At 37.5% G+C, this 18,143-nt stretch overlaps 1 protein-coding gene across 1 annotated transcript in view; it reads left to right on the plus strand.

The window, feature by feature from the left end:
- Positions 1-1,542: 1,542 nt before the first annotated feature.
- The window catches only part of tmtopsb (teleost multiple tissue opsin b), a 63,024-nt gene continuing 46,423 nt past the window's right edge, over positions 1,543-18,143 (plus strand). The window contains exons 1-2 of the mRNA XM_007252338.4: positions 1,543-2,388; positions 8,792-9,120. Coding sequence (XP_007252400.3) covers positions 2,013-2,388; positions 8,792-9,120 — 705 coding nt within the window. The 5' untranslated portion in view covers positions 1,543-2,012. The remainder of the gene's footprint in view (positions 2,389-8,791; positions 9,121-18,143) is intronic.

Here is an 18,143-nt window from a genome sequence, read left to right on the forward strand (position 1 = left end):
CTGAAACTATTAAATTCAGTTCAATTTTATTTATATTGTGCTTTTTACAACAAATGCAGCTTTACAGAGATACCAGTTCAAGCTTTATGAGTATGCACCACAGTCATAGTGCCAACAGTAGCAAGGTGATGGTGGCAACAGTGGCAAGAAAAAACGTCCTCACATTAGGAGGAGGAAACCTTAGGAGGAACCAAGATTTAGTACGAGGAACCCATCCTGCTCTGGTCAAACTGGCCAGCATAAACAAATAACAGAACAAAGAAAATCTGTACAGAGAGATAAGGCAGAGCAATAGCTAATGTAGAAAAGGCCAACATTTTCAACATTATTATTTTAATATAACATTATAGTCATTTTGGCTTTTAGATAAAAGTGTTTTGGGAAGGGCATTAGTTCACTATAGGCTCCTGTGGTGTGGCCTAAGCTTTTGTCCTTAATGGCATTTTTTCCTCTTACATTACTTTTTTTATACTTTTAGTAGACTTGAACCAGTACTTTTACACTTTTGCTTGAGTAAGAGCTTGAGTTGATACTTCATTATTTTTAAACCCTAGTATCTATACTTTTTCCTGAGTAATAAATGTCAGTTATTAGTATCATGACATACTGGATCACTGACTTCTGTTACAAATTTGATCAAATTATTGTATTTTTAATATCTCTGTTAGGGGTGTGCCATATCATATTGTGTGCAATCATAAAATGTCCATTTTCATTTTGTTAAAGTAATGTATTCTTGGAATATTTTTTTTTAAGCTCTGGGAAAATTATAAGAGATATATAAGTATATGATAAGTTTCTTTGATTTTTCCTAATTGAAAACCTCTGCAATATCATCAAGAGAAAGATGGATGATCACAAGCCATCAAACCAAGTTGAACAGCTTGACTTTTTGCACCAAGAGTGACACAAAATTTTTCAAAAACAGTGTATAAGACTGGTGGAGAAGAACATGCCAGAATGCATGAAAACTGTGATTAAAAACCAGGGTTATTCCACCAAATATTGATATCTGAACATGAACTTCTTTTCTTTGCTTTATATGAGGTCTGAAAGCTCTGCATCTTTTTTGTTATTTCAACCATTTCTTATTTTCTGCTAATCAATGCTCTAAATGACAATATTTAACTTGCTAGAAATGTTGTCTGTAGTTTATAGCATAGGTCACGTGGGGAAGACACACAGAGACACGAGACGAGACCAGGATGTGACAGTCTGAAAGTTCTGCATCTTTTTTGGTTATTTCAGCCATTTCTCATTTTCTGCACGTAAATGCTCTAAATTACTATATTTTTATTTAGAATTTGGGAGAAATGTTATAGAATAAAACAACAACGTTCATTTTACTCAAACATATGCCTTTAAATAGCAAAATCAGAGAAACTGATTCAGAAACTGAAGTGTTCTCTTTATTTTTTCCAGAGCTCTACTATAAAATATCTTGATATTATTTTAGGGCCATATCGCCCACCCCTACTGTGTAATACACTATTTTTCCTGGCTTTCTATCTTCTATCAGCTCAACCACTATCAGAGTCACCCATTCGTACTAAAAAGGCCGTGTAAAACTAAATGATATTAGCAGTGATTTAGGCGAATGGAGACGTGTTTCTGAGGCTGCCTCCATCCACGTCAGGTAGGCGGGGAGCGATAAAAAGGCTGCAGGTCGATGCGAGTGTGAGGGGCTTCAGCTGCCACACGGTGGAGCACCGAATAAACCCCCACACCCCCAACTTCAGACCACTTTGCACTCATTTGTATGCTAATAAACTTGATTTAGTGACAAACTAAGTGTGTAAGAGTTGAATGTGTGGGGAGAGAGATGGGTGTTTGAGGGAAATCTGCTGTTTTCCTCTATTAAAAGTGTCTGTCAGGTTCGAGGGGGAACTTGATGGATCACTCCGCCGCTGATCCGCTCAGCAAAGTGAAAAGTTAACTTAGAAAAGTAGAAAAACAATAAGAACTCCAACACTAAAGCGCTAACCGGACTATACACCGGGCGGCTCGCGGCGATGCTCGAGTCCAACGTGAGCCTGAGCTGCGCGGGCTGCTCTGCCAGCGGCGGCGGCGGTGACGGGGGCGCGGGGCGCCTGGGGGGCTCGGCGGCGCCGCCCCACACCCTCAGCCCCACCGGCCACCTCGTGGTCGCCGTGTGCCTCGGCTTCATCGGCACCTTCGGCTTCGTCAACAACGCGCTGGTCCTCGTGCTGTTCTGCCGCTACCGGCTGCTGCGCTCTCCCATCAACTGCCTGCTCGTCAGCATCTCTGTGAGCGACCTGCTGGTGTGTGTGCTCGGGACGCCGTTCAGCTTCGCCGCCAGCACGCGCGGACGATGGCTGATCGGCGGGGCTGGCTGCGTGTGGTACGGCTTCGTCAACTCCTTCCTGGGTGAGTGAGATTCCGAGCTTTTAACGCCTCTGAGCCGCGGAGCTGTGCTTTTTCTTGGGTTTGGTGAGTAAAGAAATGGTGAAAATGCCTTTAACTTTTTTCCAAGCTGGACCAACATCGAGTACATCGCTTATAAGCGTGTTTTTCGAAATTATGACCGTTATTTAAGGAGGCAGGGTCAGATACGAAATAATATAACGTTATTTTAACGTAAGGTTTAATTGAGTTAGTATTGGTAGCTAAATTGCTTGTTTTTAATCGTGTTTCTCGCTTTTTTGTCTCATAACCATTCTGTGAATTTGTAGCTAACGTTATAGTTATCGTTTAAGACATATTAACTACCAACATGTCTGTTTTCTCAGTGTTAAATTTATCTTAAACTGGACTAGACTATTTATAAGCTAGTTTAGTTAATGTTAACCTAGTGAGGTTAAGCTAGTTAGCTAGCATTAGATTAGCACCTGAAATAAAATGAAGAAACTGGACTTTGTAACGTAGCTGGTAACTATGTATTAAGTCATTTTCGGTTATTAAAACGTGCTTATATGTTTTATGTAATAATGTAACCCTAGTTAGCTAACGTTAACGACTAAACTAAAAAGTTAACCTAACTAGCTATCCAAATATATATATTTTTTTAGCTGCGAAATATTCAATTCCACCTTAAACAGTGCAGCTGAGCACCTGTTCCGGCGAGACGTAACGTTACTACTGTATTGTATATTTCTATAAAAAAAAGCTATCTAAATGATAAATCAGAACAAAATAAAACAAAAGGTAATATATGTGAGGTCAAAGTTTTCATCTTTGTTTTTCACCTGCCTTTTAGAATTTTCAGTTCCACCTTAAATAGTGCACCTGTTCTGGCGAGACGTCCTACTATATTGTATATTCCTATGAAATGCTGATTGAACAGAACGAAATAAAAAGACATTAGGAGATTTTAAGTGTAAATTATCATCTATATTTTTCACCGGCCTCTTAAAATGTTCCATTTCATCTTAAATAGTGCACCTATCTAACACTCTCAGAACCAGAGCTCCAGAATGTAACTGCTGCACCGTTTAAGGTGGAATGGAAAAAATCGAAGCAGATGGTGAATATGGTGAAGTAAGCATTTACACACTTTGACAGACAAAAAAAATGCTTAGCAGCATCAGCTACTCTTATTTGCAAAACCCTGTAGCTATATTGCTGTTCTGATCTCTAGAGGATATGCAGTATAAACATGCTGTTATGCAGGTTTAGGTATGACCTTGTTCCAGACAAGACTGATGTTATCTGATTGACTGACACCTGTCAGTTATGTATTAATAAGTTTGTCAAAATGAACAGTGCAGAAAATATGGACCACGTCTTGAAATTACTTTCCAAACAGAAGCTAAAAAAAGTAATTCAAATTAAAAATTTAATAATAACAAACCATAAAGCAGAAAAGCCCAATGAGCTAGCCAATAATTAGGACAAACTCTCTCAAAGTTAGAACAAGAAACATTGGGAGGAACCAGATCCCACACAGGGATAAAAAAAAAAATCTTATACACTGTGGATAAAAAGTCGATGTACCTTTATATTAATCTGTTGTTATGCTCAGACATACTCATGTGTAATTATAATAGTGATGGTACGAATAATGAAAGTAATAATTGTTGTTTAATGGTTAACAATACAATATCAATAATAATAGCAGCCAATTGAAGTCCAGGATAATGTAGTTGGTAATGAAGTAAGGCAACTAGTCTGAGTCAGGTAGCAGTAGGTGGATGGTGGCCAGTTGGTCTGTCAGCCTAGACAGTTGGGCAGTCATTAACTCAAAAAGCTAAAGAGAGTGGATTCATAGACAATCTTATACACTGAGAGCAGAACTGTTCTAAAATGCAAGCAGTAGCCTCTTTAAGAATTAGTTCTCATCCGGTTTTTGAAGTGATAACTTTTTTTTCCTTTGAGTATGTTGTTGATATTGGCAGGTAGAGACTGTTAAGTTTGATGTGGTCCTCACATATGCTAAAGACTAAACAGGGTACTTATTGGAGATACTCTTTCATTCACTCCAATCAGTGAGAGACTAATGAGACTAATAACATGCGACTCTCTTGTTCTAAAGTGGCACTAACTTATTTCACTGATTAGGTGCAATTTACCCATTGTGGTGTAAACTGGAAAATCATAATCAGTGCTTTGCTTCTTCTAGAAGGTTATATAAAGTCTGTACATCAGTTCCTTTAACATGATTATGACGTCTCAGTCAGGTGCAACCTCAGAATTTAAAGCACAAAATAAATTTAAAGGAAGTCTCTATAAAAGCCTTTGTAACAGCTATTTTTTATAGCATTGTCTGGTAACGTTTTAATTAAGGGACCACGACTCCCTTTATATAATTTTTTTCTGAAGTGTCTGATTATGCATTTAAAAGAGAATGTCAGTAGATTTATCGGCATTTCTGCATAATTTAATCATTGTGTTGTACACAGAGTCTGTATGCAAGGGTGCAATGTAGAAAAAAATCCTATTTTATTTACTATCCGAAAAAACAAACAAACAAACAGTAAACTGTTTTTATGTAATGCTGAGGAAACATCAGTAAAAAACTCTTCAGTTTGCACAGGATAAATTGACTTTTACAAAATTTGTCTTTTGTAGGTCCACATGTAGGCTTGATATTTAGTTACTACATAAAAAACTTGCAAAAAGACTAAATTATAATTAAATTGTAGGAATAACCAGTGTAAGTCTGAGAATATGATAGAGCTAAGCCAAAAAAGCTGTCAGAACTGTCATTCAGTGACACTCGCTCAGAGCTTTGGCCAAAAAATCCCATCTAAATACTGCAAGTACAATTTTGAATAAAGCAAAAAATGAGGATGTTTCTCTAGATTCTTGTTCCTTTTAAATTGCTCTGTCTGAATAGGCTTTCCACTTTCCATCACAATACACTGCAAATGCACTGGTACTAGCCATCAAAATCAAGGGCACATCTCTGTATTATTCCCAAAGCACCTGGCAATACTGGAAAATAGGCATGGCGCCCATTTGCAAATTGCTGTTCTTTGCATCTTTCCAGCAATGAATAGGAGGAGACAGTGTCCAGGAATCAGTCATTTTTCACGACTCCCTGGGTGATTTTCAGCATGATGACTGGAATCAAGCTATGGTCACATTTCTGCAGACATGCTTCTTGTCAGTGTAAGGACCCAATGAGCCAGTCATGACAGGTACATTAATGTGAGCTATTAGTGTTTTTCAGTAACCTGATTCATATTAGTACCATAGTCAGTATAGTCAGTGTACCACAGATCCCCAAAAAATAGGTATAAAGTTATTCCTTGCTTAGACATACTGTTAGATATAAAAATATTACAGTTTAACCCATTAATTGGCCATATGTCTGATTTACACTGATTACATTATAATGAATATACTATTGTAATAGTGTATTACTTTCTATTAAGTTACATTAGTAAACTGGGGATTTAAGGTTTTAGAAATCAGACACCTTTGCTTGTGTTTTATGGTTGGTCAGATTTGGTTGTTGTATTTAATTTTGTTATATATATTTATAGAGCGTAAAAATTTGGTTAAATGTTTACTTTCTTTAAATGTTTTATTTCAAGCACAGCATTTCAAAATAGGATGGATGAGTGTGTTCCTGTACTTCACGAAGTATAGTACAAAAAATATATATATATCTATGACTGCACAAAATATGCCAGGGCACGTTGTCATCATTTAACGTGGGACAGAAAATTCAATAAATATCAGCATTGTCCAAAAATATCTATTAACTAACTAATAATAACTCATTTTTTAAACACTTAAATTGAATTTTGAATTCCTTGCATGTTCGATAGCTCTAAGTTGTGCTCTTTGTTACAGCTAAGAATAAAAAAAAAAACAGAGTAACGGAAATTCATTTGTTATGTAAGTGCTAAAAAATCTAAATCGTAACTGAAAATTGCTCATATATTTGAAAACTATCGCCCTACCATAGCAAGATCCTAACATTCTAATTGTGCTTATATCTTAGTAACACTAGCATTCACAGTTCAAATAAGATAAAGCTGTTAGTATGTAAGCAATGCAAATTATGCCTACAAATACCAGTAAGAAAAATGACTCTCAGATCAGACCAATTTATTTTCTAGGTTTGATAGATTCTGGTCATGTACTGTGGTAACAGCTGTTGAGCAACATGTGGCGTGTTGTACATGACATAGATCATTTTCTATAAATGATTCTGGAATTGGGGTCATAGCCATACTCCGACATTCCTTCCTCACATTAGTCTAACTGAACAGAAAAACCCAGGAGAGAGAGAAAGAGTGAGAGAGAGAGAGAGAGAGAGAGAGAGAGAGAGAGAGAGAGAGAGCAGCCGGACGTGCTCAGATTTGGGAGCGTATTGAGAGCCCCTGTGTGCTTCACACTCCTCAGCTCTCTAAGAAGAGATCCCTTTGAGCTTAATTATTAATGTGTTGATATTATATCTCACATGAGCTCTCAGGTTTTTTCAGTGTGAAAATCTAGCTGTGCCAAGTGCTCGTATTGTGAGATTATTCCTGCTGTTATGAGATAGTTTAAGTGCTTAGGGAGAAAATTAAATAAGTCACTCTATTTATTTTTGCTCTGAGTGAAAAAGGGAGAGAGGGAGCACCAGATATTACAGTTGCTATGAGAATATGTTGATACTGTGTATTGAATTCAACAAAGTGTTGATATAAACCAGTCTTTCCACTGGAATCAAACTTGGAGGCTCCTTTGTCTATAACCTTCAATCTAGGGCAGTAATAGGAGCAGGCATATCTGTCTCACCAGTAACCTACTTCTAGTTAAAGTAGTCCAAATTAACCCTGTGCCAATTGAGCTATTTCAATTTGGCCTTCATGGAATGTTCCTAAAGGGCTCTCAACTTCTGTACCATTCATTATGTGGGTTTAGGCAAAACCATGGATCTGTATCTGCCCAGCTGTTTTACACTCCACAGAAATAAAGTAAGGCGCAATGTGTACATACTTATGCACAGAAGCATAAATTGCTTGAATCACAGTGGCACTAAAACACTGCAGGACTTCTTGCTCAGGAATTAAGTGTGAGAACAGCATGACTATAATTTATCCACTTAAGAATTGCAACAAGCCAGATTCTTTTTAGAAAACTTTGTTTAAATATATATGTTTGCTGTTATATGGACCATTATATGAAACAAATATTGGGACACATGCATGTTCATTGCATTAAAAGGTTGAGTGTGTCTTGTAGGGATGCACCAATGTAGGAATTATTGGCCAAGGCTAATATCTGATATTTATTACATGTGTAAATCTGCTGATGTCAATGACAATATACACATTTATAACTTAGAAAGAGACTTAATGCCCTGGTAAAACTTTACAACTTTAAAACTAATAAAATTAGATAAAAATTAGCTTAAATCACTGCGTTTTAAAGTAGCACAGCCAGCATTGCTTGGTACTTTTCTGCCATACAATAAATACGTCAGCAAGTATTGGTTGACATATTGTTAATGCCAATTGCTAATTGCTAATGCCAATGATTCTAAAAAAAACAGCACTTCCAATATCATCATGCATCACTAGTGTCTTCCATTCAGCATTGAATGATCACCATTCCAACCATCCCTTTAGACTCCAACTTATTAAAAAATATTGTCTGGGGCGCCCTTTTTCCAGAGAACACAGTTCAGTTGCTCCACAGCTCTGTGTGTGACACTAGACATGGTGCTGATATGTTCTGGTTATTATTGGGAGGAGTTTCTCGCTATGGCTATAATCTCAGTTTTTTATTTTGAGGTACATTTTGGGTAATCTGTATCACAAATTTTGTTTCACTTTTTTGCATCAGTTTCTGTACAATAATTATACCTTGTCTTCTACTGCGTTGCATTCTGAAAGCAGATTTTTCATTAAAAGGCAGTGTAGTCTGTGACTAGACCAAGCCCTGCTACAGGAAAATGGCTCTCTAGGTCATATAAAACACAATTTAGTTTAAATATTACAGTAAATTTGTGAAAATTGTTATATTTGGATCAGCTAAGGTCTTTAAATATGTATATATATATATATATATATAGAGAGAGAGAGAGAGAGAGAGAGAGAGAGAAAGAGAGAGAGGCTTCCTCTGGAGACACGGAAGCAGGATGTGCAATACCAGGTGATATGAGGCTGTAATCCCTCGTTTCATACCCACTGGGTTTATGTGTATTTCTCCATCAGCCACAGTTTTATTGCATTTCAGTGTATTTCCAGCTCCCGAGCGGCTTCCCTCTGAAAGTATGCTGACAGCATAGATTTTTCCTGTGCACGTAGGCTAGAGCCTGCTTTTATGCACAGCCACAATACTGAGTTCCAGGAGGCACAAATGTCTGTGGTGTTCTGTCTCGTTGGCACAGGTATCGTGTCTCTGATCTCCCTGGCCGTGCTGTCCTATGAGCGCTACTGCACAATGATGGGGGCCACACAGGCCGACTCCACCAACTACAGAAAAGTGATCATGGGAATCACGTTCTCCTGGATTTACTCCATGATCTGGACTCTGCCCCCGCTGTTCGGCTGGAGCCGCTATGGCCCCGAGGGGCCGGGCACTACCTGCAGTGTGAACTGGGCTGCTAAGACAGCCAACAATGTGTCTTACATCATCTGCCTCTTCTTCTTCTGCCTCATCCTTCCCTTTTTTGTGATCATCTACAGCTATGGGAAGCTTCTACAAGCCATCAAGCAGGTAGGTGGTGACTCTTCTTCCTCTGTATTATCATATTTTATGTTTTTTTTTTTATCCAGGTATGACATTTATATATCTGCCAAAAGCTCTCATAATACTGATTTGTGTCCAAATGAATGCATTTAGCTATTTCATGTTGCACCCATTGATGGCACAGATATGGAAATACACACAAACATATTGGGTAGAACCTGTGGAGAAGTAATGTCAATAAAATAGAACTCTCTGGAGCAGATTAACATGAACCTGTTGGAACTCCATCCAGTAATTCTGAGAGAAGTTGGGGAGTTTGTGATGAGGTGGGTTTGTGAGTGCATTTACATATTTTTTAGCATTTAGCTGAGCCTCCTATCCAAGTTAAGACAAGACAAGACAGATGGAATGTGGCCTATTTCTGTAATATGTGTGGTGACAGATACACACTAGAAGCACATACATACAAAATTACTTATAGTGAGAACATGTGCCTAAAATGGTGGGAGTTGTAGAAACAGATTTGGCCCATCAATGATTTAGGAGTCTTTCTCATAGCACACCATAGTCACCCAGACCAGAAATTGAACCCCAGTCTCCCACATGGTGTAGCTCAATGTCAGGTAGTGGCATTATCTGTTGTAGTACACCAACATCCTGACATTCTTGTTGCTGTATGCATTTAAATCCTCACTCTAGTAGAAAGTCTTCTCTGGATATTAGAGACAGTTACTCCAACAAAATCAGGATAAATTATTTTTTAATACTGTTGATTTCAGAGAAAACAACAAAAGAGTAGGTGCCCACATACATTCCATCCCCAAATCATCCTAAAAGTATCTGATAGCCCACAGTAGTTCCAGAGAATACAGAACAGGATCCATATCTAATTGCTGGGGGCTTTTCTTAGGGATTAGGGAATTAGGGATGTTTCAAAAGGTTTGTATTTTTCTGTTCTATTCTATTGACAATACTTTTCTACAGAGACAAAATGTGTGTGACTTTTTTTGCAAACCTGAAATGCACCTGCAATGCATTTACTATAAGAGGTGTCCACAAACATTTGCACATATAGTGTATGTGATCAATGCTGTTTTGTGTGGAGGAGCAGCTATACTGTATTCTTAGGGAGTTTAATGTAATTATCAGTACATGTAGTTTGAGACATTTTTGATCAGTTTAGAATAATTCTGTTATTTGTAAGCCCCTAAAGCTGTGAATCAAAGATCTTGAGGCACATGCTTGTTACATAACATTGCTTTATATAAAGCTTTTTGCTTATGCATGACTTTGACTGATGCACTCCCTTTGCAAGCAGATGAACTAGCTAAATGGACTTTTGAATTGCTTTGCCAGCAAGTGTACAGTAATTTATCTGCTGGCCCAGGCTTCCAGCAGTTTGAGTCTGGAGCAGAGATGATGGTGAGGAGGAGCAGGAAACAGTCACAGGAAATGAGTAATTGTAACATTTTCTGTCTGTGAATAATTAATTAGAATTCCACACTGTTGTTTCATATCAATCTCTGACTCTTTTTTTAATTCACTAAGTGGGAGGTCGTGCTCCTTGATGTACTTATTACAACAAGTACCTCCTCTTGTGATAATGAGTAAGCCTGATGAAATGCTTCTAACAGAGCTTTCCTTCCAAAAAAGGGTTTGAATGCTTTGCTGGAACGAACAATGAATAAAAATGAACAAAATGCATCACTTACCCTAAATACAGTGAATGAATCAATGACGTTTCTTATTTTTTATCTGAAGTTAAATTCATTAGTTTAGAACGACAGATTCTCGGCTAATGCTGTTAACAAACACAGGACTTTGACTGACGCCAATCTCGTCTCAGTAAATACATGCTCAAAAACATCTTGCAACTCACTTAAAGATGCCAGAAAATGCATTTTGAGAATTATAAGTTGTTTTTATGACAGACAAGAAGATATTGGATTTTTTTTTGTGTGAAAAAATGCCCAAATGCAGTATAACACTCATTTACAACACTTATTTACTACAGAATGAAAATAACTGTTTTTTGTGGTGGGATTGTAAATAATATTTTATGAACTCTGCTATATTTGGCTTTTTTGTCACTGCTTGGGTTCATAAAGAATAATAACTTAGCTTTGTTTTTAGTACTGTAACAAGAATGTTAACATTATTCAAAGTTCTTTAGTGTTGTTGCCCTCTCTGTGTGGTGAATGAGGATGAGATATTAACCCTCTGTGGTAGATAAATGTGTCAGATATAATGTTTCAGGCTGTTTTTATTAATACTTGTGTGCTAATACAGACTAGCAGAAAACATGTTTTATTTAACCGGTGGATCCATGTGTCTGTCGTCTGCCTCTCACCTGTAATTGTCAGATTTCATTGTATGTGTATACTTTGTTTAAAACTTGTAAGTCTTGTACTTAGTCTGTGTTTGGCACATGTGCACTAGAGTGTTCATAGTTATACACACTGGGAGAGATAGTTGAGACATGAACAGGTATGCACACATGGTGGTAGTAGCCTGTATGTTCAGCTTGATGCTGTTATCCTGCATTGTGATAAATGACGTTTTGTGCTCCCTAGCCTGACAAATTATCTCCATTACACCGCACTGGCTGTGTCATGCAAGTTTTTCTATAAAGGAAAGGGCAAGTAATTATCCACCAAGTAGCATCTCTCTCCCTGGGAGCATACACTTATCCTTTAGCCAGTACTTGTAATGTTTTCCTGAATAATGCTTCCCTGGTGGACACTATCTCTAATTATTGCCTCCCAGGTAGTGCCCACCCAGAGGTGCTTTCCCTGAAGAGCATTTTCTCAAGTGTTTTTTTAGCTTTTAACCTATCACCTGCTAACTTCCTTGGCTTTAGCTTCCTGGTGTTCAGATTTTAAGGACCTCACACCTGTAGTTTGTTTCACTGGTCTGAATCAATTGAAGAGGTTGTTTATTTGGAGCATGTTCCCTCTTTGGTTTGGTTTGCTTTCACATAGGCACAAACCTGAACGTACCAAAATACACCCCAACAAACCATGTGATCTCGTTGTCTCCACTGATTGGCCAGAAAGGCCTGGCATGGAAGCAAGTACACATAGCAAGGAGGCCCTGTGTTCCAGACCAGAGCATATATTTGTGCAGTGTAAAGCTGAACATTTGTTACTGCCCTTTTAAACAGTGTCTTAATGGGATGTCTGCACATTAAGCGCAGTGTGAGTGGTGATCGCTGCACATACTGTGTTCAGTGTGAAAGCAGCTTAGCTTAGAACAGCAGCAGAGACAGTGCTGACTCATCGTTGTAGTAATTATCTTTCTGACATGTTAAAATGCACCTGAACAGTCGTTTACCTTAACCCTGAGGAGTATATTTAATAGTCGGTTCAGATCAAGGTCATATTACATTCTTACCACAAGAGTTCAACGCAAGCTGTAACGAAACCACCTCCTCTCAAGGATCTCAGTACTCACCCAAGTAGACCATTTGTATTGTCCACAGAAAAGTTGCATGTTTGCAGTTCATTTGTTCAGCATTACCAGGCCAAATTAAATCAACATTACACACTGAGATTTAAACCGGCAACTTAATGCTAAGTCAGCTTGTGTTTGTGAAATCCCAAGGCGTATTGTATAGATCATAGTGTCAGAGCTTTTTTTACCGTATTGTGCAGTAAAGACACAGCCTGTGAAGGCCATTCTAACTCATTTCAGGGAGTCAGATAAATAGACTCAGCTCACAAATACGAATCAGCTCTTTCAAACCCTTCTCCATTCAGTAGCACTGACAGCATTTAAAATTAGCCAAGTAAGCAATATGTGATTTAATATGACAAAAGCTGCCAGAAAACAACATCAAAATATTTGATTTTGTTTAAAACAAAGGAAAGTGAATTAAATAAAAAAAATAACAATAATTAAGTGCTAAAAAGTTGCCGAATATATTGGCATTGTTGTTGTGTTTCTGTAGTGATGTCAATTTGGTTGTACTGGATTCAGTACAAAAAATAGGCCTGAATCACTGTAGTGTGAAAATGATTGACCTGTCCACAATACATGACCAGTTAGAGGTTAATTGTGTCCTATATATCGAGGCACTAATTGTGAATTTCATCTTTAGAATGAAAAGCTTTTCACATATAAGCCCTGGTACAGTAATGTGTATGGAGGTCAGGTTTTGTTCTTGTAAAAGGTAAGTGCAGGAAAAAGTGAGAGCACTCACACAGGTGTCTTCATTATCCCTGAAAAGCTGCTCCAGTACAGAGCCTTGCTGGATCTCATTTTGGGCCGAAGGTCATCTGCAGATGAAGGCACGAGGTGAGCAGCATGTGGAACGACCCCGAAGCAGCGGAGTCTGCTGAAGGCTTATTTGAATGCCTGGTTGCTTCGTACTGAATATTGATCTACTATGTGTGGCTGAATATCTGCAGAACAATGGAGCACACAGCAAGGCCACATATTTTAGAAGAGTCCCATTACTGTTCTTTACATCACCTTGCTCTCTCTCTCCGAGGAGTCTGTGGAGTTGTTAGGAGAAAAATTCAGCCTGTGGTAGTGGACTGAGGTGGAATGCAAAATTAAGACGAGTGCCCAGCATGGATAAGTGTTGTGGGCTTAAAATGAGTCCATTACTTTCAACATGAATTCTTTTACTAATTACAGATTCTCAGTAGTAGACTATTCAGGGTTATGCCTATATTCTTGACATTTCTGATCATTTTTCAACCTTTTGTTTATTTGGAATAGACATGTCACAATACATTTTTTGCATGGTTCTAATATAAATTACAGTACCAATCAAAAGTTTGGACTCATTGTAAATGAATACTGAAGTCAATACTGATGAGTGTTAGTTTCATTATAATGTTTTTAATTGTCTTTGCGAATCCAGTTGAGGATATTTTCAAGGTTTCTTAATTTAATAAATTTATAAAAAAAAAAAAAAAAGTTTTTTCTTTTCTTCTGACTGAGAAAATGCCAAGATGTACAAAGCTGTCATCTAAGCAAGAATCTAAAATATAAAATATATTCTGGTTTGTTTAAAAAAAATAGTTTACTAAGTAAATAAATATGTTTTTCTAAATAGTTTGGGTGACTTTAGTATTAATCTAAAATGCAGTATATTTTAAAATAACAAGAAAAAAAAACACTTAATAAAAGGTGTGTCTAAACTTTTGACAGGACTGAATGTAACTGTAATTTAAAACTAATTCAAGCCACTAAAATAATGATAACACAATAGCCTAATAATGCTTTTTCTCAATACTTTTAGACATCAGCTATTAAAGAGCAGCCTTGAATTATTAAGAATAATTAGACATCGGACATAAAAATGTTTAAATAGCGTAAATTAATAAAAAATTGGTTTATTCCTATAAGTGAGCGAAACTGAAGTCAGTCAAAATGATTGACGTTGGGGCGCAGAGTGGTCCAGTGGTCTAATGCCCTGCCACTATGAACGGGAGGTCGCAGTTTCGAATCCCGGTCATGTACCTCTGCCATCAGCTGCCGGTGCCCAGAGGGAGCAATATTGGCCCTGCTCCCTCCGGGTGGGTAGATGGTGCTCTCTCCCCATCAGACTAACAGGTGGTGCCGGGCGGCACGAGGCATCTGTGAGCGGACGTATCGGAACCTAGTGGCTGTGCTTTCCTTCGCTTCGCAATGATGCTCGAAAAAAGGGGTGACTGTTGGAGGTGGCATGTTCCCGTTCGCAGGCACTACTGGTGATAGGGACACACAAAGGCTGGGACAATTGGATAGCCAAATTGGGAGAAAATGGGAAAAAATCTGAAAAAAAGATTGACAATATATTCATGTGTTGTATGATGAATCAATAATATACTGTACTTATTGTGTAATGTAATTATTGTGAAACACATTTAGATTTGTGTTTATTTGTATACACTGGGCAGTCTAATGAAACACATGCACATGTATGCTTTAGGTAATAATCTTATTCACCAATCATGTGGCAGCAGTTCAGTGCAAAACAGCATGCACATGCAAGCCCTAAACTTCAGGTAATGTTCACAACACCCATCGGAATAGGGGAAATTGATCTTAGGGCTTTTTCTGCATTCCATTTTTGTGTAACACAGTAATTGAAACTTACCCTTTGATTTGGATGCAGTATATGGTCTATATGATGCTACATGAACTCACTGGTTGGGTTAATATTACAAGCTTCATTATTTAAAACAATTTTTCGTTGTTGATGTGTTACGTTCATAAATGTAAGTGACCGATATCTGTCTGTAATGTGAATTAATCTGTTCTTGATACATGCAAGCATGTGCTCACTGATACATTTATGCACATTGCCTCAGACAGAACATCAGGAATGCTGAGACTGGTCACTGGCTGAAATATGAATTGAGGTTCACGCAACACTCAACACAGTGTCTGTTTACTAGGGCTGGACCCGAATATTCGGGTATTCGGATATTCGTTCGTTGAGTAGGTATTCGGTTTTTAATTTTGGTATTCGGATATTCGTTTTTTTTCTCCTTTCCAGAGTTCCACCTCACTCTAACCACTTCTGTTTTCGCGGGTCCCGTCAGAATATCTTGCGCGCGGGACAGAACTGAACTGTTATTGGCTGGAGCGGGAGTTTAATCCAGACGATGCGGGAGCAAATTAATAAATAGTTAAGAAAACTGTAATAATTGTAAAAAAAAAAAACCTAAAGAAAACTCTCAACGCGCAGGATGGACCGACACACACACGCACACACCGATGGTGTTTGGACTGGGGTAAGGAACGGGACCACACTATTCAGCGCTGCTGTTTTAATAAATATATAAGTAAATTTGAAGCATTAAATGTAGTTTATTTAATTTATATTAGGAACGTGGGGCGGGAGCGGCAGAAATGTGTATGTGGCGGGCGGGCGCGGGATTAAAAGAAGCAATTTTTTTGCAGCGCGGTAACGAGACAGAAACGCGTGAGCGTGGAAGAGTGGGTTTAAAAATCAGTCTCGCGCAGACCTCTATTATACATGATAAAAAAAAATGCAGGCTCTTCGAAACTGATTTATATAATAAAACGTAAGGGGTAATGTGGCAACAGTAGGGGCTAAATCGGTTACAAAAGCCTGGCCTACAAAAATGATGTCTGAACGAATTTCCTCTTATCTAATATAATTTAAAATGGTTTAAAAATATAAAATAATTTCTAAGCAAACGAAATATTTAATATTGAGCTTATAGCCCAAGTGCAAAAATACAAAATCAGTAATACGGCTATGCCCTGCACAATCCTTAAACCGAAATAGACCAAGTACAATAACGTCATTAACAATGACTTTCCTCTACTCTAATATAATTTAACATGGTTTAAAAATATAAAATAATTTCTAAACAAACGAAATATTTAATATTGAGCTTATAGCCCAAGTGCAAAAATACAAAATCAGTAATATGCCCTGCACAATCCTTTAACCGAAATAGACCAAGTACAGTTTACAATGACTGTCCTCTAATATAATTAACAATGTTTAAGAATATAAAATACTTCCTGAACAAACGTTTTTTTTGTTTGTTTTTTTAAGCAAATAGCCTAAGTGTGAAAACACAAACAGCAATTTACTGGGCTGGCTTGCGCAGCGGAGAAACCGTGCAGCAGCAGCCTCGGTGTGGGGCAGCAGAAATTCCGGGATGAAAACACAAAGAAATCTGGGCTAAAAACACAGAAAAAATATGGGGTGAAAACACAAAAATCCGGGATAAAAACACCAAAAATCCGGGGTTAATATGTCTCGTCGGTCAGAGCAAATTGAACATTTTTCAGTGGATTAAAGGGGCCGTGATTTGCTTTTTTTTTTAAAAACGAATATTTGAATATTCGCTTCGAATCAGTGCCGAATATCCGGAGCTCAAAAAACGCTATTCGGGCCAGCCCTACTGTTTACAGAGGAAGTTCTTCAATAGAAAGCAGGCCAGTGGAGATCAGAACTAGCTGAAAATCATGTTTCTTTGTGCATCCTTGATTCATAGGCTTTTAAGTTTTTTTCAGTTATTTAAAATATGTTTGAATTGATAACTCGACCTGCTTTTTTCCCTCTGTTCTCTTTCCATTAATAGAGATCAGAGCCTGGTATTGTGTGTCTGGTAATAACTAGTAACACTAGTAATAACTAGTTAATTCAGAGTGAACAGGCTTTAATATGACAACTTTGCCACCCATCACCAACAGGCTAAATCACACGTATACAGAAAAAAGACATATACTCCAGTCAACCATTCACATTAATTCCACATGACTACGAACATATACAGTCTAGGTTTACATATGAATGTGAATCAAATCTGAAAAAAAACTTTACACAGTATCACATAAAAGCAAAAAAAAAAAAAAAAAAATCTGATTTGAGTGTCTTCATGCTAGTAATGTGAACATAGCCTCTGTTACATTTAGCCTGCATTTGATTTGCTCCACTTTCTCTAACATTATAAACTTATATTTAGATACTTTATCAGACTCCAATAGTTAAAAAAGCTAAGCCCTTTCTGAACCCTTAATTCATTTCTGTTTAATCATCTTAAAAGTGTAAAATATTAACACTTAGGGTTTATATAAATGTTTATTCCCGTTTGATTAGAGGCTATGCTTCCTGCTTGTGTCACACCATATTATCTTTTAATTAATATTATTTTTTTCATTTTCTGTTTAGGGAAATATTTAAAATTGTATGATTTTCTATGATCTAATGTCTATGCTCCTTAAAATATTTGAATGTAATCCTGCAAGTAATCACCTCATTTCCATCTCTCTGATTACTGTTTATTTTTGTGTCCTTAATCAAAAATCATTCCTTATGTTTCATAATTTAAAAGCTACATAATCCTCTTACATGCCTTCTGTTACTCCCACAACCTCATCATTTGGTGCAGTGAAGACTGTTGGAGAAATACTGAATATGCCTGATGAAAGTGGTTTTATTAAGAGCTAGAGGACTGTGGTATTGCAGTAGTGTGTCAGGCTACATAAAGCTTAAGAACTCCAGAAAGCTTTGAGGGAAATGCTGTTTTATATTGGAAAGGCAGTTACAGTGAGAGAGGGCAGTGTGTTTG

This window comes from Astyanax mexicanus, chromosome 1 (assembly GCF_023375975.1).
Source record: "Astyanax mexicanus isolate ESR-SI-001 chromosome 1, AstMex3_surface, whole genome shotgun sequence".
NCBI lineage: Eukaryota > Metazoa > Chordata > Actinopteri > Characiformes > Acestrorhamphidae > Astyanax > Astyanax mexicanus.